Below are 24,229 nucleotides of genomic sequence, written 5' to 3' on the forward strand. Positions count from 1 at the left end.
ATCTCAGTTTGCACTTGGACCTCCAATAACGGACTCAATTGTCCCGAAGGACCCGATGAGCTAGGCACCACAGGCTGTGTACTTGCAGGTTGCGAATTCGCAGTCCGTGGTCCCCTAGAGTTCATACTGGTTGATCTAGTGGTAACGCCGGTCGTTCGTGATGGTTCTGACATGTTCTTCATGTACCTTTAACCAAATGTTGGTAAAAAAGGTCCACGATCACCGCACCAATGATAACTTGCTGGATCCGCTTTGATGTTCTTTGCCGGAGTTACCTGCAAAACAAAACCGGAGATAGGGTCTCCGGGAAAACTCTCCGACGATCAAGTCAGTTTTTGTAAGGATGAGTCTATAATTTAGCAATAGCTCTGTGGGAAAAAAAATGTGAACGTACCTCCTCCCTTATTCTTAAGGCCTTTTATAGGTATTTTTTGGGTAACCGCCGAGGGCGGTTACTCCTTAGTGGGCCACGTTCTGAGGGCGGTTCCCCCTTTTGAGGCCATGTCCCTTTCGTGGTTTTCATGGCAACGAACGTGGTTCTGAGTGGGAGTCTTGTCGCTCCGTTTAGGAATTAGGGGCGGTTTACTCACTGCGCCCGCTTCCTTCATTCGGGTCCCGTCCAATCTTAGCCCATGGAGCTTTAATATGGGCTGGGCTTGCGAAATGAGTATAACCCGTTTTGGGCTTCGCGGGTTATCAAACTTCCACTTCTATTAATGATCATTGAGGATGTTAATGTTCCAGAGGGTCGGATTCAACTTGGATCTGTTGATAACCTTTGTCCACTGTCATTTTTAGATCATTGTAAATACCTCATAATTCAGCTATAGTATGATTCTTGAACTTTATATTTTACTAATATAATGACTCATTCTTTATCGATAATGTTAAAATGACTGATAACAATCTCAAAATAGAAAAGTGTAAGAGTTAAAGGTTTTTAAACACATTTTTCATGGAAACACCGTTTTGGATTTTCTAAATCACAATTTTGGAAGCTTTTTCTCCTAACCAAACAATACTTAAATGACTTCAAAACTAAAAAAGTTCAAGAATTAGAGTTGTTTAAAATATCATTTTCATCATCTCTGCAATTGAGAGTTACCAGTTATTGAAGTGATCATATTTGATCAACGATCAAAGAGTAGGGTTCTAATCGAGCAGAGCTGAGCCGAGTTTTAGCCTGGTCTTGCTCAACTCGTCAAAAATTAACGAGCTCAAGCTACACATTCTGTTTGTGAGTTGCTCGCGAGTTTGTTCACGAACTTTGCTCGCGAACAGCTTATTAATTGTGTTCACGAACTTCACTTGGAAACAATTTTTTAATTAACATTCATTTGAATTTTTTTAACGCAACACACAAAACTATGTTGTTTTACATTTCCTCATTTATAGAAATACTATTATTAAAAAAAAAATTAACCGAACCAAACTTTACCACGAGCATGTTATCATTAACATTATAATTGAGCTTGTTCATGAACCTATTTCAAAACTTGCTCGCAAGCTTTTGAAACTTTTGAAACGAGTTTTGCGGTGCACAAACTCAACCAGTTTATAAATTGAGCCTAACATATCGAGCCGCTCATAAGAGTTTTGTCGTGCTTAAACTCAGCTCGTTTATAAATTGAGCCGAACATATCGAGCTGCTCATAGGCAGCTCAGCTTATTTATAAGCCTATCAAATGGGTTAAATGCATCATTGGTCACTGAACTTATATGGATATCTCAAAATAGTCACTCAACTTCAATTTGTCTCATTAAAATTAGGGTTAATACACATATTTGCCCCTGTATTTTCATGGAAAAACAGATATACCCTTATATCAAATAAACTCACAAAATTATCTCTAAATTTTTCACAAACTTGCAATTATACCCTAATCTAACAGATTTACTTATTTGACATAAACGGCGTAAACGGGATCATCCCCATGAACATTACCTTTTGAGAATCTCATATTCTTACTTCTAGACATCACTCCCTCTCTTCTCTCTGTGTCTCTTTCTGTTTAATTGCTTCTCTTTCAATTCTTTTGGTTTTTCCTTTTTATCTTATTGAAGGTTTGTAGAAAGTTCAATGATAGTTTTGTGGGTTTATTTGATATAAGGGCATATCTGTTTTTCCGTGAAAATACAAGGGCAAATATGTGTATTAACCCTTAAAATTATTCAACTTTGAGTTTTGTCTCAATTATGTCACTATAACGATTTCAGTGAATAAAAAGCATCGGAATGATGACATAAGTGATACATCAATATGAGACAACTCATATTTCTTACCGAAATGACACATGACATCCACATATGCGCCACCTGGCTATCACATGTCGATTATTTTTATGAAAAAAAAACTAAAATTTAGTTTTTTTCATAAAAATACCCGACATATGGCTGTCACATTTCGTTTCGGTCAGAGATTTGAGTTAACTTATGTTGACGTGTCACCCATGTCATTATTTCTATTCGTTTTAATCACTAAAATCGACGGAATGACCTAATTGAGACAAAATTCAAAGATAGAATTCGACTGAATTAATAAATTTATCCAAATGAAGATTTTCAAATAAATTAATTTAGAAACTATATGCTGATAAACTGTGAATAGAAAAAATCAAATAAATTAATTAAAAAAAATCAGGATCAATGGAATTTAGGAAGAAAGTCAAGTTCTAAACAAAATTGTAAATTATAGAAAGGATAAAGAAAATAAAATATAAAATACATCAACATCAAATCGAGTAATCGGATTAAAAAAAAAATATCAATATCAAATCGAATCGAATAATTAGATTTCAATAAAATACTTTAGAAGGTGCTTCATATTATTTTAGGATCAAGTTATTGAATTTTAATTTACCTTTATTAAATTAATTATTATACTTTTTTATAGAAAAAATTTGTTATTATAATTCAAAAGCAGAGTAGAAAACATTATTTGAGGAAAAAATAAACATTAAGCTCCTATTTGTTTGGAGAAAAATATTGTGTTCTGGAAAATTTTACGTAGGGAAAATATTATGCGGGAAAATAAAATATTTTTCAATCACTAAATATAGATTTTCTGTATTTTTTATTATTTTCAATTATATATATATATAACACAAAAAAAAAAAGATTCACATGTATTAAGCACAAATTAAACACCAAAAACACACATAAACTGTAAGGTGTCATTTGGTTCACGGAATGGAATAGAATAGAATTTCTATTCTAAAAGAATAGAATAGCAAAAAAAAAATGGAATAGAAATTTCTTACGAATAGCTATTCCTATGTTTGATTCGTGTAGAACAGAATATATAATTTTTCATTCAAAAGACAACATTACCCTAAAATCTATTACTATAAATTGTACGTTTTCTCGTGTTATTAATGTTATTGTGTTTTTTTTTTCATTTTTTCGTGTTTTCAAGTTTAGTTTTTCGTTTTTTCCTTATTTCTTTTTTTTCGCGTTTTTTATTTTTCGCATTTTTTTACTTTTTCGTGTTATTCACGTGTTTTCATGTTTTCGTATTTTGTTTGCATTTTTCGTCTTTTCATGTTTATCGCCTTTTTTACGTGTCGTCGCGTTTTTGTGTTTTAGCATTTTTCGTGTTTTCATTTTTTTCGTATTTTTTCACGTTTTCGTATTTTTTGTATTTTTCACGTTTTTGTATATTTCGTGTTTTACATTTTTTAACGTTTTTTCCATTTTTCTCTAAACGTGTATGTTTTGGGGAAAATGTTTTACCCTTTTGAAAATGGTAAAACATTTTCCCTTATTTTTTCCTTCATTTTTCATTGACTGCCCACTTATTTTCCTTTAACTTATTTTCATGCCCAAACAAACACTGGAAAATTGGAAAAATATTTTCCTGCATAATATTTTTCCCAAACAAACAGGGTCTAAATATTGCTCAAAACTATTGGCTGAAAATGATGAAAATATATTGCCACTATTTTTTAGCCTCCCGGCCATTTTTTTGCTGCCTAGAAGCCACTTCGGCAGCGATTAAAACAAAAAATGTTTTTTTTTTCATTATTATTTTGATATTTTGCTTCGTTATAATTCATTTTGAACCGTGTCCCATAGTTTTTGACAGATTTTGTTAATTATTTTTGGATGTTTTTGTTTAATTACATTCTCTATTTGTTTCCATCATTTGATTAGAGAATTTAAGGACATTATTTCATAATTTTCGGTTAATTATACTATTACTTATAAATTGTACTTTTTCCTTGTTTCAGTTGTTTCAACGATATTGTTGTTGAAATATTTTTTCACACATTTTTATGGTTTTCTATATTAAATTATTTTATATTGTATTATATTTAGGTAATATAATAAATATTTTAATTACATTTATATAAAAAAAATAAAAAAAATAAAATTCCAATTAATTTCTAAAAATCTCAGCACCTAGTATTTTTTTACAACTTTAATAATAAACTAGCATGAACTCCCGTGCAATGCACGGGATACATAATAAAATTATAGGCGTGCATAATAAAATTATAGTTCAATTCATTAATTGTTTTTGTCTTTCTTATCATAAATAAGAACTCTTATATGTGCTTTTAACTCTAAAAACTACATTTAGAATACATTTACATGTTTTATTTTCCTTATCATAATTTACTTGTGCTTTTAACAAAGAAATTATGAACTTTCAACACTTGAATGAAAAAACCTTATAAATCGAGTTCTCCCAAGAATATATATTAATATTCTTATCCTATTAATTAACCACCAACAAATTAAAACATTTAACACATCTTTTGGTAGTTTAAATAAATAGTTTTTATATACCTGTATCAAGTAATTCACTACTTTAAGATGTCAACACATCAAACTTCAAATGATATTGTTCAATGAGTACACCATTATTTTCTATATTCAACTTGTAGTAGGATACAATCACTTTCAATAAGAACACTATTTTTCCCAAATGAGCCTCATAAATTTAGAATTTTCAGTCCAAACAAAAATGTTCTCTTTTCCCCACAATTGTATGGTTAGTGTAGCTGAATCCTAACAATGCATTCCATGTAAATCAATCCCGGCGACTGAAACGCCTCTCCCATGTAGGACTTTTAGTTCAATTTTCATTAAGATATATATGCCTTAGATCCGTCAACAGCATAATAAACTTCATATTTATACTATCAAAAGAACACCCCCCAATGTGCAAATTACTTTTGATACATAAAACATTCATGAATTAGATCCTGTACATATCTATAATCTTTCAACTAATTGAGAGGTCTGGAGTGTATAAAATACAAAATATCATGACCATTAAATCCAAATAGACCATCAAATCCAAATAGCCAAAATTCTTAGCTTTTAAATAATATATAGATAAGAGACTGTAACGAAGAGTAACAAAAGGCTACAGTCCATGGAATCTGCAATCAAACAGTTCAGATCATTAAGAAGTTTAAAACCATTTCAAGGAGAGGGTAAAAATTAGAAATTAGTAAATCAAATTAGAATCGTTAGGCACTGGAGTCACAAATATAATAGAAAGACACAGAGTAAGCTCCAAAATTCAAAATTGGAACTCATATGCTTGGAGGTTCAAATCTATTTCTATAGAACAAATCTGAATCATATTGTTATAGAAAAAATAACGGTTAGAGACAACCAAAGAAAGATAAAGAGAAAATTCAGTTAACCGGATAAAGACCAAACCATTTCAGACCTCTAACTTTTATCTCAATCCCATGGTAGACATTTGGGAAAGAATGGTTCACATGAATTTGAGAGAAAATGAAGGTTCTGGAGACTATCAAATAACAAAGTATAGGGCAAGCAGTTTGCCAAAATTCAATAAACATAGTGAAATGCATAGAATTAACTATTAGAAAAAAAAATACCTAGATTGTACCACTTTTAACAATTCCAGAATCATTCCATCAATGGTTGTAATCAATGTCTCGGTTGGCCTATTATGATCTCCAAAGCCACCTGTTGCAGCAACTCGACCTACAAAGGAAAAATTATGAATATAAGTGCAGTTTAAGCGAAACATGCAGGAAGCCAATATAGAATTAAAAATTTAAACATATAAATTGACATGTCACCTTGTAGGTTTTGAACCTCAATATGGTTGCATACTAACAGAGGAAATAAATGAAAAGGAAAACAAAAAAATCAGAACTACTTTATTGCATGCATATTCTAAGATGTGAATTTCGTATGAAATTAAAATAGAGAAAGGAAATAAAAAAATCAGTTCAGAGTTATTATCTGCACGCATCTGATCTTAATATCGAATAGCGTTGTGGGTGATATCTGCAAAGAGGAGGGAGATCAAAAGATGAGATTCTAATCAATAAGGGGAAATAGTGGTTGTAAATGGGTAAGACATAGCAAAAACGTCAGAGAATGCAAAATAAAACGAAATGAAACAGAGGAGGAGAGATCGCAAAGTTTGATTTGAATTAGAAAAGGAAAAAAATGGGAGTAAATAGGAAAGGGAAAGCATAGAGAGAATTTGAAAGATTCCAAGGAGAAAGGAGATTTAATTTAAAGATTTCAAGGAGAAATGAGATTTAATTCAAAGAGAATTTGAAAGAGTTCGGGAGAATGAGATTGAAGCAATTCATGAAATCATTTGAGAAAGATGAAGAAATAGAGTGGGAGCCGTTTTCCGTAGAAAAGAGAGAGAGAGAAAGCAGTTCTATAGAAAGAGAGAGAAGCGGTTTTGATAATAACTGGAAGTTTAGTGCAATAACAATGTGGGAGATCAGGGAAGCAATTAGTTCAAAGAATTGTGTGCAAAAAAAAATAAAAAAATTCAAAAAAATGAGAGAAAGTCACGTCAGCAAAATGTAAATAGCTTTAAGTATATAGATAGATTAACAAGAAAAAAATCCATGTTAGTATTCCCAAAAAAAAAGTAAAAATAAATAGTAGCATGAAATTTCTTTATTAAAAATTTCTAGCATGAAATTTCTTTATTAAAAATTTCTAAATTATTTCATTTTATTTGAAATTTCTTTATTGTTAATTATTCTTCAAGTAATATCTCAAAATGACGTGGTTTTTCTAAAAAAAATCTTAAAATTATTTCTTTTTATTTCAAATGGATAAACGTTGATAGTCGGGAGTAATTTTTCTGTTAAAGTTTAAAATAGTACAATTTTCTCCTTAACATTGACAGCCAATGGCAAATTTACCTTCTAATGTTGGCAAGTTTGGTCAATTTGAGAAATAATTCATCGAACTGTCTTCTCAGTTATGAATCATGTCATATACACTTCATATATGCGTCATTTATTACTCATTAGTAACAAATTATAACTATATGAATAGATGTGAATTTTTTTTAACAAAAAAAAAATTATATTGTATTTTATACGATTAGATAAAAAAATAAAAATATTTTTTCAAACTTAAAAATATTAATCTCTCATTCTATTATTAAATAACAAAAAAAAAAATGAAATCTTTTTTTAGAACCAATTGATAGGCAACGGGTGCAGAACAAAGCATAAAATATGTCTTTTATAATTATATCTGAAATTGATCCAATTTACCAACGTTAGGGGTAAATTTACTCTTTGTTGCCAATGTTAGGGATACAAACACCATTTTAGACATTAGAGATAAAATTTCTCCTGACCGTCAACGTTAAAGGTATTAAAATTGTACTTTATGCAGTAAAACCTTCATAAATTAATAATCTCTTTAAAATAATAATTTCTTCTACTCCCGACTTGGGCCAGTTCAAAAAATGATCAACTTTAATAAATTAATAAGGTAATAATTTTTTGGAACAACCCTTTATAAATACATTGTTTTATTATCTCTGTAGATTAATAATTTCTCAAATGCATATCACAAGTATATATAGATATATACTTAGGATAATTTAGCAAAATATGACTGTATAGTACCAAAAAAATTGTAAAGAGTTGTTGATACTATAATTACTTCCTTTCTTGTGACTGGTTCCAAAAGTATCAAATCATCCTCAGCTTCATAATTCTATAAATTAATAATTATTAATATCTTTATAAATTAATAAAATTTTATGTCGTAATATTATTAATGGGTTAAGGTGCAAAAATACCCTTAACATTTTGAGTCGGGAGCAATTTTACCCCTAACGTCTAAAATGGTGAAATCTTGCCCCTAACGTTGGAAGTCAAGAGCAATTTTACCCCTAACGTTAATAAATTGGGTCAATTTCAGACACTATTATAAAACACAGATATTTTTGTTCCTTATTCACCAATTGCATGACAATTCGTTCTGAAAAAAGGATTTCATGTTTTTTATAATTTAATAATAGAATTTGAGATTAATATTTATAAATTTGGTGAATTTTTTGGAATTTATTTTGTCTAATTCGTACAACAAGACAATATATTTTTTTATTTTTTTCACATCCCAACGTATGTTTATGATTTGTTACTGATAAAATGACACACATATGAAGTTTAGATGACAAGATTCACGACCGAGAAGACAGTTTGATGAATTATTTCTCAAATTGACCCAATTTATTAACGTTGGGGTAAAATTGCTTTTGGCTTACAACGTTAGGGGTAAAATTGCTCCTGGTCCAAAACGTTAGGGATATTTTTACACTTTAACCCATTATTAATTTATAGAGGTTTTACTATATAGGTATATAGAGAGGTAATTCTGTTGTTATGTTATTTCAATATTGACTTACGGTAATTAAAATCGAATTAATTTCCAATCAATAATTTGACAAGGATTGATAACCAAGTAAAGCTAATATTACTTTATTAAAAAGTAAAATAACTGTAAAATGTACTTTGCATTGTATGATTAATTTTGACAGGCAAATCTTTGAAATTTAAGAAAATAATAAAATAAATGTGTAGCTATGAAAATAAAAAGGAAATTCAAACCCAATTCTAAGCCAAAAAGGAAATATTAAAGGTTATGGAAATATAGACTGACAGATTCAAATATCCAGTAATAAAGAAAAAAAAATTCTACCAACCAAAAACTAATTATAAAATATATAATAATGGGAAAAGTAAAAAAAAATGATAAAGTGGAAAAATACCTCTAACGTTTATAGTTATGAGTAATTTTGAGTAAATTATATACGTGATGTATAACAATTGCTCTATTTCACAATTTGATGTACAACCTTCAATTTTGCATACAAAACTAAAGTGTATCCCAGTAATTATAACCGGTCAACCCATCACGTCACCAAGTTGACATCTCTAAAAGTCAAAATTATGGACGTGCCGCGTTGATCGGTCAACTTTTGACTTTTAGGGATGTCAAATTACTGACGTGACGCGTTGACTTCACGTTAACCGATCACAATTACTTGATGTACATTTTAGAGGGAATTCACGAAAAGATTGTACAGTTTTATATGCAAAATTGAAAGTTGTACACCAAATTGTGAAAGAGGCAAATGATGTACACCACGTATATATAATTTACTCGAGCAATTTTACCTCCAATGTTGCCAATCAAGAACAATTTTACCGTTTATATTGACAAGTTGGGTCAAATTTGAGAAATAATTCATTAAATTGTTTTTTCGGGAAAGGAATCTTTTCATCTACACTTCACATGTACTTCATTCTATCATTAATTAGTAACATCATGTGAAAAAAAATAAAAAAATATTCTATTTTGTACGAGTTGGATAAAAAAATTCAAATATTTCACCGGATTTTTAAAATATTATCTTCGATTTTATTATTAAATCACAAAAAACATGTGAAATCTTTTTATAGAACTAGTATAGAATAAGGAACAAAATATTTGTGTTTTATAATGAGATCTGAAATTGACCAAACTTATTAACATTAGAGAGAATATTTCTCTTATCTGCCAATGTTAAGGTTAAAATTGTTTCTGGTTGTACACATTAGGAGTATTTTTGCATATTATCCAAGAAAAAAAGAACTCCGCTTATAATGTTATCGATTTGTAAATAGATGAATATGTATTTCTTTGAATTAAAACTCTATTTAGCTTGTGTGGTATCTAAAATTTCTCATAGGTGACATTTAACCCATTTTAAATAGACAATTATTTGTTTTGTTAATGTTTTCACATATCACAATTTGTAACACGTGACATGTACATGTGACAATTATTTTAATTTTTTTTAAAATAAACTTAATATGTGGATAAATAAGGAATTAATTTTTTCTTATTTATTCACATATTAAATCTGTATGGAGAAAACAATTAAAACAATTGTAATGTATACAGGTCACGTGTTAAAAGAATTGTCATGTAGCAAGAAATAACAAATCGGTTAGTTTCTCATCCAAAATGGGTTAAATGTCACATATAAAATCCCTAAAAGGACAAAGGATACCGCATTAGTCAAATGATAAAATTTTAGATACTAAATTGGCCAAATAATCTTTTACATCTATTTTTTTTATATATATATAAAAGAGAACATGTGTTACACACGATTAGCAAAAAAAAAAATTTTGACTAATATCATTTGACACATCATCAAAGTTAATATATCATGTCATCAAATGAATATGCCACATCATAGAGAGGGTTAGTATTAAATGTTGTTTGGATATTAATATGAATTAATTATAAGATTTATAACCTTTTAGTTTTAATTGGTTCCATGATATGATATTAGAATCGTTTAGTTCGAATCCTGACAATCTTATGTCTTATGTGTTATTTAAATTGCAGGACATTGTAATATGAGTATGTATTGTGCACGTTTCAAGTCATTCACATATTAAGGAGTGTCAGATATTAATATAAACTGAACTTTTAACTATATTAAACTTGAAGAATGAACAAAGTTCAAGAAAAACTCTTAAAGAGAATTTTGGATATTGATAGAGGATATAAAAAGTTAACCCTAAAACTAGAAGCATCTTAACTATTTATACGGAAAATATAAAAAATCTAAACTACCCTTTATATAAAATTTGAATTACATTTAATTATCTATTAAATTATAAATTTAAATTTTTAGTTAAATTAATTTTATAACAAATACAAATAATTCTAATTAAAATATAATATTTAAAAAAAGAATTTTTTAGAAAATAAAGTTTTAGAAAAGAAGTATGTTTACTTATTTTAATAATCTAACTAATACTTTACTAGTTTTAATAATCATTTAGTAAAAAAACTTTAAATGATATCTATTAGAGACCTATAACACTCAGAATAAAATTACTCTTTAATAATAATATAAATATTTTTAAACCTTATACCAAAATTATGTCATCTTAACATTTAAAAAAATATTTAACTATAGCCCTTTGCAACGTTGTTTATAAAATACTTGCTAAAGTGCTTGCTAATAGATTGAAGAGCCTGTTTCCTAATATTGTGTCTGAAAATCAATCTGCATTCATTAAGGGAAGGTCCATTCATGATAATGTACTTATTGCCTTTGAGGTTATTCATAGCATGAAAAGAAATGTGGGTAAAAAAAAGGGGGAAGTTGCTCTTAAGATTGATATCAGTAAAGCTTATGATAGAGTTTGTTGGGAATATCTTGCTGCTATTATGCTGAAGTTGGGTTTTTCTGATAAATGGATTAAATGGATTATGTTATGTGTAACTTCTGTGAAATATTCGATAATGGTGAATGATAAAATTGTGGGGCCTTTTTCACCTAGTAGAGGATTACGTCAGGGCGATCCTTTGTCGCCATATCTTTTCTTACTATGTGTGGAAGGTTTATCTGCCCTTATTTCGGATGCTGAAAGGAGAGGTTTGATTCATGGAAGCAGGGTGTGTAGAAGGGCACCGGTTGTATCACATTTACTATTTGCTGACGATGCTTTTCTTTTTGTGCGAGCGAATATGGGGGAATGTAGGGAACTTAAAAGGCTCTTGAACATTTATGAGGAGGCATCGGGTCAAGCCATTAATTTTTCAAAGTCGGGTATTCTATGTAGCAGCAATGTTGATTCTTTGTTGGTTGAAGGGATTCAATTCATCTTAGAAGTTTGTCAACCAATTGATACTGGTCGTTACCTTGGACTTCCATCACTTGTTGGGCGTAAGAAGAAGGTGATTTTTGCTCATTTAAAGGATAGATTGTGGAAAAAATTACAGAACTGGAGAGCTAAACCACTTTCAAAGGCGGGGAGAGCAATGCTAATTAGGGCGGCAGGTCAGGCTCTTCCGATATACTTTATGAGTGTGTTTATGCTACCTATCTTGACTGCTGATGAGCTGCAGAAAATGCTAAACTCTTTCTGATGGGGAAATAAGAAGGATGGTTCACGTGGAATTAATTGGATGTCATGGGAGAGATTGTGTATTTCTAAGGAGAATGGAGGTTTGAGTTTTATGGATTTCACTGCCTTTAATTTGGCAATGTTGGGAAAACAAGGATGGCGGTTGATGTCATCTCCCGAATCTCTTATCAGTAAGGTCTTCAAAGCTAAATACTATCCAGATAGGGATTTTATGAACGCAAAATTAGGCTATTCGTCTAGCTATATTTGGAGGAGCATTTGGGGTTCTCAGTTATTGCTTCAAAATGGAGGTAGATGGAAATTTTATACCAAATTCGATTGAATGGGATGTTGAGATGTTGCAAGAGCTTTTTTCTGAACAGGATATTATGGCTATTAGTAGATCAGCCCCTAGGATTGGTGTAAGACGGGATCAGCTTATTTGGCATGGATCAAAAGATTGATGTTATTCTGTCAAAAGCGCCTACAGATTAGCTACGAAAGGAATTACTGACAATCATATTTACCGAAGTGAGGGTTTATGGCAGGCTATTTGGTTGGCGGAAGTGCCTTATAAGGTCAGATACTTTTGTTGGCGTCTAGTTAAGGATTGTTTACCAACACGCTGGAAATTACGAAATCAGGGAATTCCTATTGAAGCGGAGTGTGTTGTCTGTTCTCTGGATGCGGAGGATATATGGCATTTGTTTATTTTGTGTCCCAAAGTTAAGGAATTGTTGAGAGAGGCGGGCTTACAAAATGTAATTGATTTTGCAAGCGATGATGCGGAGAATTTTGCTGCGTTTTTCTTTCACTTTTGCAGGATAGGAGGGACGGCGCAAATGGAAATGTTTATGATGCTCCTGTGGAGTTGGTGGCGATCGCGTAATGAAAAGCTTTGGAAGAATTCTATTATTTCTGTTGCGGGTTTAATTGTTAGTGGTAAAAGGTGTTTGGCGGAATGGAAGCAGGCAAAGGAGAGAAGAAACGTGAATCGTTCTGCTGCTACTGATCTGAAGGTATGCGATAAGTTGTGGCATAGGCCTCCGGCGGGTGTAATATCTTGCTGTTCTGATGCAAGTATTTTTACCATTTTGGGGAAGACGGGTTGCGGGGATGTGTTCCGTGATGAAAATGGTGGTTTTAAAGCTGGCAGATCGGAGGTTAGGGAGGGGCTGATGGAGGTCAGGGAGGCTGAGGCCTGGGCTTTGCTGCAGACGATTACTTGGGCGGGGGAGGTTGGTCTTGATCGGGTGTTATTTGAATCGGACTCACAAATTCTGACAAATGCTATTGAATCGGATAAATTGGATCAGTCGGAATTTGGGGATATGGTTTCACAATGTCGTAATCTTTTGAACTCTAACAATGGATTTACTATCCATTTCATTAGAAGACAAGCAAATGGAGTAGCTCATGCTTTGGCTAGAGCGGCTTCCCAAAATGCTAGTCCGTGTTTGTTTGATGTTACTCCAAGTTGTATTTCTGTTTCGATGTTAAACTTTTACCATATTTTGGCTCATTAATGAAACTTTACTTCAAAAAAAAAATACTACAAATTTAATCTTAACGTTTTCAAGTTTAAAAATCAATTTTAGTAATGAATAAGTTTGAGAAATCTAGTTTGATTGCTATTTAACTATCACATCAAAACTTCCAAAAAAATTTGTCGATAAACTGAAGTAGTTCTTTACACTTTTTGTTGCTATTTGAAACTATATTAATAACACAATAAATATTTTAACCACATTGACAAAAAAAAAGATTAATTTGTACGTGACAGACTAGTTGTTAGCATATTAACAATTTTTTTTTATAATTGTGTTAGTGACACATTAAACATCTTAGTTATAATTGATGGTTGGAAGGTCCGATGTGACAGTTAAATAACAATCAAACTGATCTTTTCAAATTTTTGGTGACGTATGCTAAAATTGAACTTACTTGAAAATGTTATAGTTAAATTTGTACCATTTTGTATGTTAGGGCTAAATCTTTAGTTTATAAAAAAATATGAGGATCAAATTTGGTAGTAGGGGTGAGTACGGTTCGGTACAATAAATTGTATCTACTAAAGTCAACGGTACAATTCGGTTCGGTCCTAGCAAAAAAGTCAACAGTTCAATCCGATTCTAGATCTTTTTTTTTCGGATATTCGGCCTAATTCTAGAATCTCCAACATATTTACTCATTGATATTAGGAATTTGAAAATCTCCAGAATTGTACCCAATTAAGTCAATGGTACAATTCAGTTCGGTCCTATAGAAAAAGTCAACAGTCCAATCCAATTCTGGATATTTTTTCAGATACTCGGTCCGGTTCAAGAATCTCTGAGTTCCACGCTCAGCCCTATTTGGTAGTTATTCCCAAAATTATATATATTTTTTTAAAAAATTGGTAATCAATTTATTAGTCCCTATATTTTGACAAAACACACTGTTTAGTCCCTGTATTTTAAAACACACGGTAAGGTTTCTAATCTTTTTCTCGATGAACTGTTTAGTCCCTAACGTTTTTCTCAGTGAACTATTTAGTCCCTAACGTTTTTCTCGGTGAACTGTTTAGTCCCTAACGTTTTTCTCGGTGAACTGTTTAGTCACTGTCATTAGACTCTCATGAAAATTCTGTTAGTCAATTTGGATTACTAAAAACATCTTTCGTCATCACTGAAGCAGTTAGCAGTAAAAATGAGTTAAGAATATGAAGGAAATTAAACTCACCATTGAGAGTAAGAGGATTTCCACCTTCAATTCTAACAGGAAGAGTAAGCGAGAGAGATTTGAGTCGATTTCTACCTTCAATTCAAACAGGAAGAGTGAGCATGAGTGATTCGATTATGGGTTAGGGATTCAATCCTTTCTCCATTTTTTTTTTATGAGCGCGAGTTGTGAGAGAAAGATATAGAGGTGTGAATTGCTTTTGACTGATAAATAGTAAAGGGTAATTTAGTCATTTCCGAATTCATAAACGGTAAAAAATTTAACAAACAGACAGAATGACTAAACAGTTCACTGAGAAAAAGGTTAGAGATCTTAATGTGTGTTTTTAAAAATACAGAGACTAAACAGTGTGTTTTGTCAAAATATATGGACTAATCCTACTGAAAAACAATTAAAAAATTAGTATTAACAAAATAAAATATTAATTCAAAGGGAGGCATGGGGTGGTGATGTCTTAATTTTAAAGATTATAAAAGTGGATATATATTTATTTATTTAGTTTCCTTAATAGTATAATCATGTTTTGCTCTCATGGTCTTGGGCATGGAGAAGTCTAGATAGAGGAGCGTATAAGATGAAAAGACCATTATGCCCCCACAGAGGTCCCACTACCTGCCCATTTTCGCCGACCTTCTTTTGTAAAGTCCCACCGTCCACCACTCTTCCATACTAAGACAATTCCCCTCGGTTTCATCCACTTTTAAAATTCCATCCATATCCTTTTTTAGTGCTTAAGATTTTTTTTTAAGCTTTTTCAGATTTTTTTCAGGTCCTATTTGGGAATTAACTGGTAGCTGATTCCATTAGTTGTTTGAGAATTAGCTGTTAGCTGATTATATTAGCTGATTTGACTAGCTGTTTCTGTAGACTTGTTTGGTAAAAATTAGCTGATTGATAATAGCGGTTTGTGCAAAAAGACGAATAAGGGCATTAATTTTGGCACAGGAGAAGAATGAGTCTATCTATTAGGGTTAAAGAAGTCTATTAATTTTAATATTCCAAAAAGCTAATTGAAAAAACTAATTTTAAGAGCTTTTTCTAAATTAGCGTTTTCATCCCAAAACTCTCTCCCAAACCTCTCTCCACCAAACACTCCAATCAGCGGTTTCAGTGGTCAAACCTCTAAAATTGGTCAAAACCGCTCTTTTTATCCCAAAACGCTCTTTACCAAACATGGCCTATCCGTCTTTTAAAAAGTATAGATTTAGGAGGTGTTCGTTTACCTACTTTTTATTTACAGATTGTCTTTTCACTTTAAAAAGTACCGTTTTAGGTGTTTGATTAGACTCCTAATATGTGTCTTTTATCGCTGAAAATTAGCTTTTTACAAAAACAGAGAATCTCTACTTTTTTGAAAAGCAGCATTTTCTTAAAGCAACCAGCAAATAGGAACAACAAAGAGCAAGCCAAATAGAACCTTAGTATAAATTTAATCCAAATGTTTTCAAGGAAGATCAATTTTAATTTTACAACTAGTAATAGCAGGTAAATATAATTTTATCGAGTGGAACTATAAGATGTTTGAATTTACCCTTTAAAAGATAAAATGTGCAACTCCTGCTCATCTAAAACACAACCAAACGACGACGTACTAGAAACTCGACTCGAAAAATCTCGTAAGATCCAGTCAAGAATCCAACCGTTACCGTAATCATTTTCGATCTTGAGAGTCGCAGGATGAATGACTTTGAGGGATATCAGGCCTGATATCTGGACTTATCTCATTCTATCAACACGAGACATGTGGCCTACCTCGCTCCACAATTTGTAAACCGTCTTCTACATCTCAACCAATATAAATAGAGTAAGCTCAGCTCGAGGTAAACAAGTTCATATACATATTTACATTAAGCTTGCATTATAAGTTTAATTTACTGATTATGCTTATCCTTTAATCTTTTCCATGAACTGACTTAGACATCAAAGCGAGTTTGTTGTATAGACGACCCCTTTGACCATACTTTTATGCAGTTGCAAATTGACACATCAACTTTCAGGGTTCAACCACATGAAATTGGTGAGGTGGGTGTAGCCTGATATAATGATGGATCGTTTAAGCAATTATATCAAAATCTCTTGAACCGGTGCACTCCCACAATAGAGATTTAGAGAAACATTGAAGAAGAAGTATACTAAAACCGTTAGGTCAATGATGACCCAATCCTGGAAATGGTGGAAGAAAGGAAAACCTTGAAGCCCTAGCAACAAAGGCTCTTGGACGCAATCTCAAGACGCATGGTAGAAAACCTTGATTCTTTCCAAGAGGTCGTCAGCATTATGAGACAAGAGCATGTCATCCAAATGGAAGAAGTGAAAGAAAAACTAGTGATAGTAGAAGAAACATTCAAATACGTGAATAAACCCGAAGACACCAACTGCTCGATCGGACATCACACTGTCTGAAGCTTCTAATGATGACATGATTGTTCTCTAAAGAGCCGAGGGAAAGATCTAGACACCTAATTCAAAGAGAAATGATTCTCCTCGGTATAGCACCACCGGACATGGAATCCCCCTCCGCACACCATAAGAGAGACAGATTAGTCTCCTTTGAGATCGATCCAGGCAAGAGAAGAAAGACGACCCTCTTCAAGAAAGAGGACACCAGATTCCAACCCTCGATGGACTCACCACTATTTGAAAGAATCTCGGTCAGTCAACCAAGAAAGAGCGACTAGGCCCCAAACCCAAGAGCGTTGGGCACTAGAGGAAAGAGACATCCCTATCAAAGATGAGGACGACGGGGCTAAACTCGAGGCAATGGGAAAAGATTTTGACAAGCTCATGAGCACCATTGTCGAGGTGGAGATTGACGTTGAACATCCTAACATCACAGAAGTAAAAATACTATAGTATAAGAAAATCGTGAGCGAACCGATGCCCCGAGGGTTAAAATACCTGTTATTGAAGGAGTACGATATGACAACTGACCCCACTACTCATGTGACGAACTTTTAGGTAACCCATGGACACTACCACGACAACTAATGATGCGATGTTCCGCCTATTCCCCACCACTCTAAAAGGTGATGCTTCCTACTAGCACGAGTCCTTACGAACCGAGACCATCACCAACTTTAAGCGGATGTCTAAGCTCTACGCCAATCACTTCGTCACGTCCATCCCTGAAAGCAAGACCATGCATGATCTAAACTACCTAATCCAACACGAACTAGAAATAGATATAATAGCATAAATAAACCCTAATTGGCGCATGTTAAATCACTTAAACGCGCCAGAAAATTCCTACAGCCACGGGGCAATTTCGACAGGCCAAAATCATCCCAAGATTCACTAAAAAACATAAATTTGAGACACGACTCAACCAAGCATGCATTTATCCAATCAAACATATTAATAGAATCATAAATCATGCATAACAGGTTCCTAACAGATGGAACACGGAGCTAAATGGCTCTGATACCAATAAAGGCTTCAATGGAGAAGCCATAACGATTTCTCTAACATCTAAGGAATGGGTAAGCAATCTCTGTTGTTCCACAAACTAAGAACGTTACCCGAGAACAAAAGAGGGGGCAACGATTACTTTACAAGATATGCGTTTTAATTAACTAACGTTGAAAGTGAGGATCGAACCCTCACTCTTTGTTAAGAGTGAAAGAGCCCTTACCATTTGACCACATTCTTTGGATTTCTAAATGAGTCAATAATGTAAATTGATCATTTTATAATTTTTTTTTTTTTTTTTTTTGATAAAACATTTTGTAAATTTCCTTATTCTTAGTTTAAAAGACAATTTTTTTGTAACGGAAAATATGCATTTTTCTATTTCCATATATACAAAAAAATAAATATATGTATATTTATTAAATATAGGGTAAATTCCAAAAAAAACTCATGTGGTTTCACCGATTTCCAAATAAACCCCTGTGGTTTGTTTTTACCAAAAAAAAAGGAGCGTGGTAACGCCGTTACCCGAAAAACGGAAAATGGGTTAACACCATTAGTTTTGATGACGTGGCAAAGGGTAAACTGGGAAAAATTAAAATAAAAAAACAAAAAAAAGAAAAGAAAATTAAAACTAATATTGATCTTCTTCTTCGGCCTTCGTCTTCGTCTTCTTCTTCTTCTTCGCCGCCGCCTCCTTCTTCTTCTTCCTCCTCTGGAAATGATGGTCGTTCTCAGTAATAGTCTCCGTTATCGTCGTTGAAGATCTGGAACTCTTCTGCAACGGAAGATTTGAAATAATAGTCTGTGAGATTATCGATCCACCGTGTTAGCTTCGTCAACGGCTTCCGGTTTCACATCTCGCAGCCTCTGTGATTCGCCGTTGTTTACCACCGAGTCACCGCCGTTCATAAAGTCTCCGCTAATCTTCCATCGCTAACCACCGGAGAAGGGAACAATCGCCATCGTCAAGGAGTCGACAGCCATGGAAACCTCAGAATCCCAGTTGAAAAGAACCCATCAGAATCTAGACTCAATGATTTAAACATCAAGTGCTGGCCCAAGTGAGTTTTCCCTTAATTTCATCTGGGTTTTGGTTTTTATGCTATGAAGTTTTGATTTTTATTGTTAATTTTTGTTGGGTGAAGGTGGGGTTGTTCTCCGGGAAAGTACCAGTTGAAATTTGATGCAGAAGAGACATTCTACTTGTTGAAAGGGAAAGTAAAAGCATACCCAAAAGGATCTAACAGATGAATTTGTTGAATTTGGGCCAGCTTGATGAATTTGTTGAATTTAAACATCACAGTTGAAAGGAATTAGTAAAAGCGTACACCATTTTTTTTATTCTACAGCTGTGAAAATTCATCGTTTTTGTTTTCGATTTCAATCGCCTAATATGTTGTTGATTTCGGTTATGATTTTGATCTCGCGATTTCGGCTATGGACTGCGTTTAACATATGGATTTCATAGGTTCTGAAATTTCCAGAGAATTAAAAAAAATTAGAAGAAGAAGAAGAAGAAGAGGAGGAGGAGAGAAAAATAAAAAAATAAATAAAAAATAAAAAAAATTAATTTTTCCTGTTTTACCTTTTGCCACGTCATCAAAACTAACGGTGTTAACCCATTTTCCGTTTTTCGGGTAACGGCGTTACCACGCTCTTTTTTTTTGATAAAAACAAACCACATGGGTTTATTTAAAAATCGGTGAAACCACAGGGGTTTTTTTTAGAATTTACCCTTAAATATATTTAACGGTTATTTTTCCAATTTGAAAAATACAACTGTTTTGAATATCCAATTCCTTCTGTCTTACTACAATAATTTCCATAAAAGAAACTTTTTTTTAATAATATTACCAAATGATCAATCTTCAAAAATGTTATTTAAATCTCTTCCCAAATTTATTTATTTTAATTAAATTAAGACTCCCCATTGAAAAAACAATATAATAAACCAAAAGGAATCTCCATCTCCATAGCTTTTTCTTCTCCAAGCTTTTCAATTTCTTACTCCTCTGGTTTTCCATTTACAAACCCCCAAAGAAACCCTAACTTTTCTTCCATGTTTTTCTGATTTTCCCATTGAAGATGGTTCAGAGGAAGGTATCAATATCAAATCAGTCTGATCATCTTCTTCTTCTTAAATCCAACCTGAAACCTATTTATTTTCAACACCAAGATGGGAAAAACAGAGGATCAGACATGAAAAAGAAGATGAAAAGATCAAAATCAATCAAAATTTCAGATTTTGAGTCCTTTAATCCACCCCCTTTGAAGAAAATCACAACCCCACCTGAAAAATCGCCGGCTTTAGCTTCTCCGGCGACACCAGTAGTCCTACAGAAGCAAAAGTCGGTGACTTTAGCTTCTCCGGCGACAGTAGGAGTGACACAGAGGCAAAGTTTGATGAAATCCGGTGATGGGTCGTCGCCGAATTACATGAAGGAGACTTCTAGTTCAGAGGCGAGGAAAGAACGATTGAGGAGAATCTCTGATCGGAGTGAAAAACCGGCGAAGAAGAGTTTTCCGGTGAGGGGTTTAATAAAAACCCCCAATTTTAAACCGCTGAGAAGTCCGGCGAAAAAGAGTTCTGTAAATGCTTTATGTGCTGAAGATGTTGATGTTCAGAAAGCTACTTGTTCTTCAACTCTGAAAGATTCAAAATTTCCGGCGTATCTGATGCTGAATCCCGGCGGTACGGAATCGGAGGGGACTTCGGTGGTCAAGGTGTGTCCGTACAGTTACTGTTCTCTGAATGGGCATCATCACACACCTTCGCCGCCTTTAAAGTGTTTTTTAAAGGCGAAAAGGCGTTCGTTGAAGAACCAGAAGAGCTCGAAAACGCGGGGAGGATCGTCCCCGCGAAAAGGTGTGCCGCCCTGTGATGAAGCTGCCGGAGTTATTGATGAAATCGGAAAGGAATTCTTCGTTGAAATCTATGAATCCGAGAAGAAAAATGTAGCTGATGAAGAAGGAAATAAGGATCAAGTTTCGGAGAATCTGTCCGGTGCGTCAGCACCGGAATCCGAGATTGATTTCGAGGAGAATTTCGTTACTGATTTCCTGGGATACTTGTCGGGAAGTTGCGATGAGGGGAGTGGCAACGAAGAAGGCGAAAATGTTGCTGATATGGAATGGAAGGAAGGAGAGAGAGAACATTTCGATGATGAACCTGAGATCGTCGGACCGGACAAAGACGGGGAGATTCTAGGTGATGATGTTCTGAAAGAGCTGTTCTGTGAAGAGGAAAGTGTCTCCTGTAGTTTGGAGTTCAATGAGAGTGATTCGGAGATGGAAGATGCGGTGATGAATTGGGGAATTTGGGAAGCGAAGAGCGAAGAATGTGATGATTCGGGTGATTTTACGAGTGATGAAAATTCAATGGAGGAAGCAATTGTGGAATTAGAAGTAGCAGAGTTTGAAAATGATGCAATTGAGTTGCTCGAAAGGCGAATTGGAGATTCTACGGAGGTTTTCGATGAGATTGACAAGGCGGAAACGAATGATTGCCAGAAGTTTGAGGAGATCGAAAAGAGCAACCAGTTTGAAAATGATGCAACTGACGTGCTCGAAAGGCGAATTGAAGATTCTTCGGAGGTTTTCGATGAGATTGAAAAGGCGGAAATAAATGATTGCCAGAAGTTCGAGGAGATCGAAGCTGATACGAGTGTTGCAACTTCAATGGAGGATACAATTGGGGAATTAGAAGTAGCAGAAAAGAGCAACGAGTTTGAAAATGTTGCAACGGACTTGGTCCAAAGGCGAATTGAAGATTCTTCGGAGATTTTCGATGAGATTGACAAGGCGGACACAAATGATTGCCAGATGTTCGAGGAGATCGAAGCTGATCAGAGTTCCGGTCTGGATGTTACAGCTGGAGAGCTTGGGAATGAACACGATTCGGCTAAGAATGTCATTGAGAATCAGGACTCGTTGGAGAAATTTGGGGATCCGGAGGAGGAGCAGAACAATTCAATGATCTGTAGTAGCATCAATTCAGATGGAAACGAAACTCGAGTTGAGAACACGGAAATTGAAGCGAAAACCGAGTCAGATAGAGGAAACAGCACAAGTTCCGGGAGCAAATACCGGAGAGGAATCAATTCCGGAGAGGAACTTGCAGAGTTGAAGAACAGGAAATGGATAATCAAATGCGGGAAACCGACAGCCGAATCAGATGAAGAGCGCGAATTCAATCCGAAAGAACCGAATTTCCTCCCAATTGTGCCTAATCCCGCGGCAGAAAAGGTTGATCTCAAGCATCAAAACATGGACGGCAGAAAAAACTCCGAAGAATGGATGATTGATTACGCACTCCAACAAGCCGTCACTAAACTCGCTCCCGCCAGAAAACGAAAGGTAGCATTGCTCGTCGAGGCCTTCGAGAAAGTGTTGCCGATCCCGAAATACAACACTCATAACTTCAGGAACAACACAGGAGCCTCACCGTTCTCTCCAAGACCTATTCAAGCATGTAGCTAGGTATAGCAACATATCTCAACATTTCGTTACAAAATCGCGAAACACGAAACCCGATTTTGTTCATCAAATTAATCATTTCTTGTTGATTTGTGCAGGCAGTGTCTACAATAGCTAGCCAGGCTGATGATTTAGGAGTAAACTAGAAATTCCATAGAGCAACTAACTAGTTCTTCGCGCGGTGGCTGAATGGCGGTCGGTCGGTCGAAATATACGGTTTCCGGTTTCTCCTAAGCTTAGCAATAAGTGTGAATTGAAGAGTATGAAGGTTTAATAGTATGTGTAATAGCAGTATGTATAAACTGTGTTTGTTTTATTTAAATGATTGTGGTTATTTTATGTCTAACTTCGTATAGTGAAAGTTACGGTAATCAAGTTTATACGTTGATTAATTTATTCAATTCGGGTTTATGGTTGTAATATCGAAGTTCGGGTCATAACTAGCACCGGATTTTTTCTTGGAATAATTTTATTTTCGAGGAAGTAAAGCTCGCTTTGTGGTTGGATTGTCGAGCGATGTAGGAAACAGCTGTTCAAAACAGTAGTATCAAAAGTAAGGAATCCGGTGATTATATCACCGTGTTCAATGACAAATATCGAACACGCCTGACATCTAATACCGGTATTAGTTTATTAAACAGCTGCTACAGTTTACATGATTGCAGCAATATGTAACATTGAACCTAATGAATTATCCCCAGGTTCTTTGCTTTCGAAATTGTTGCTTTAAGCACCGTTTTTTTACATACGATCCGGTTACATAACACGAAATCGACACGTAATTTTAGTGGTTGAGTTTAACTTAGTAAAGTAATATGTTGTTTTTGAATTGACACGAAATTGACATGCAAATTTTTAGGTCAATCCTAACCCGAAGATAAATATTTAAAATTATTTTAATATTTTCTTGTGTTTTTACATGTTACCTTTATTATTCAAGGTTATCGCAAACACAACTCAAACTTCCTATATTGCTATTACATGATCCTATATTAATGAACTTTTGGATGGTTAGTATCAACACATTAATCCCAAAATAACCTAAAATATTTAAAAATAGTACCATATTTCTTCTATTTTTTTTAAGTCACAATTAATATACGTAAATATTAAATCACATGTAACTCGAAAACTCGATACAAAATCGACACTAACCCGTGTAAGTTAACACAATTATGACACAAAACTTTTTGGGCTAGATTAGGATTGACTTACTTTGACACTAATCTGAAATTAACACGATACCAACCCGATAATTGCCACATCTAAATGTCGACATTACAACTACAAAATTTGAGTTTAAGTAATCAGAAGTAAAGCATGACATTAAGAAAAGGAACAATTTAAACAAATGATAAGGTGTAAAAATACCCTAATGTTGATTGTCGAGAACAATGTTACCCTTACCGTGTAAAATTGTACAATTTTACCTCTAACATTAA

The 24,229-nt window shown here is 33.6% G+C and overlaps 1 protein-coding gene and 1 long non-coding RNA gene across 2 annotated transcripts; one reads left to right on the plus strand and one right to left on the minus strand.

Moving 5' to 3' along the window:
- Positions 1 to 5,168: 5,168 nt before the first annotated feature.
- Positions 5,169 to 6,695, minus strand: LOC136224174 (uncharacterized). The gene is made up of 2 exons (XR_010686313.1): positions 5,862 to 6,695; positions 5,169 to 5,390 (listed from the first exon to the last, which is right to left on the minus strand). It is a non-coding gene; the product is annotated as an uncharacterized lncRNA (long non-coding RNA).
- A 13,523-nt stretch (positions 6,696 to 20,218) lies between these two features.
- Positions 20,219 to 23,126, plus strand: LOC136224142 (calmodulin binding protein PICBP-like). Its single transcript, XM_066012400.1, has 2 exons — positions 20,219 to 22,790; positions 22,886 to 23,126. Exon 1 carries the CDS (start codon positions 20,397 to 20,399, stop codon positions 22,788 to 22,790), a length of 2,394 nt encoding a protein of 797 aa, XP_065868472.1. The 5' UTR covers positions 20,219 to 20,396; the 3' UTR covers positions 22,886 to 23,126.
- Positions 23,127 to 24,229: the final 1,103 nt, after the last annotated feature.

The sequence above is a fragment of the Euphorbia lathyris genome, chromosome 3 (assembly GCF_963576675.1).
Source record: "Euphorbia lathyris chromosome 3, ddEupLath1.1, whole genome shotgun sequence".
Lineage (NCBI taxonomy): Eukaryota > Viridiplantae > Streptophyta > Magnoliopsida > Malpighiales > Euphorbiaceae > Euphorbia > Euphorbia lathyris.

Bases quoted from the DNA above. Each gene is read 5' to 3' on its own strand.
- LOC136224142 (XM_066012400.1), top strand. From the start codon at position 20,397: ATGGTTCAGAGGAAGGTATCAATATCAAATCAGTCTGATCATCTTCTT.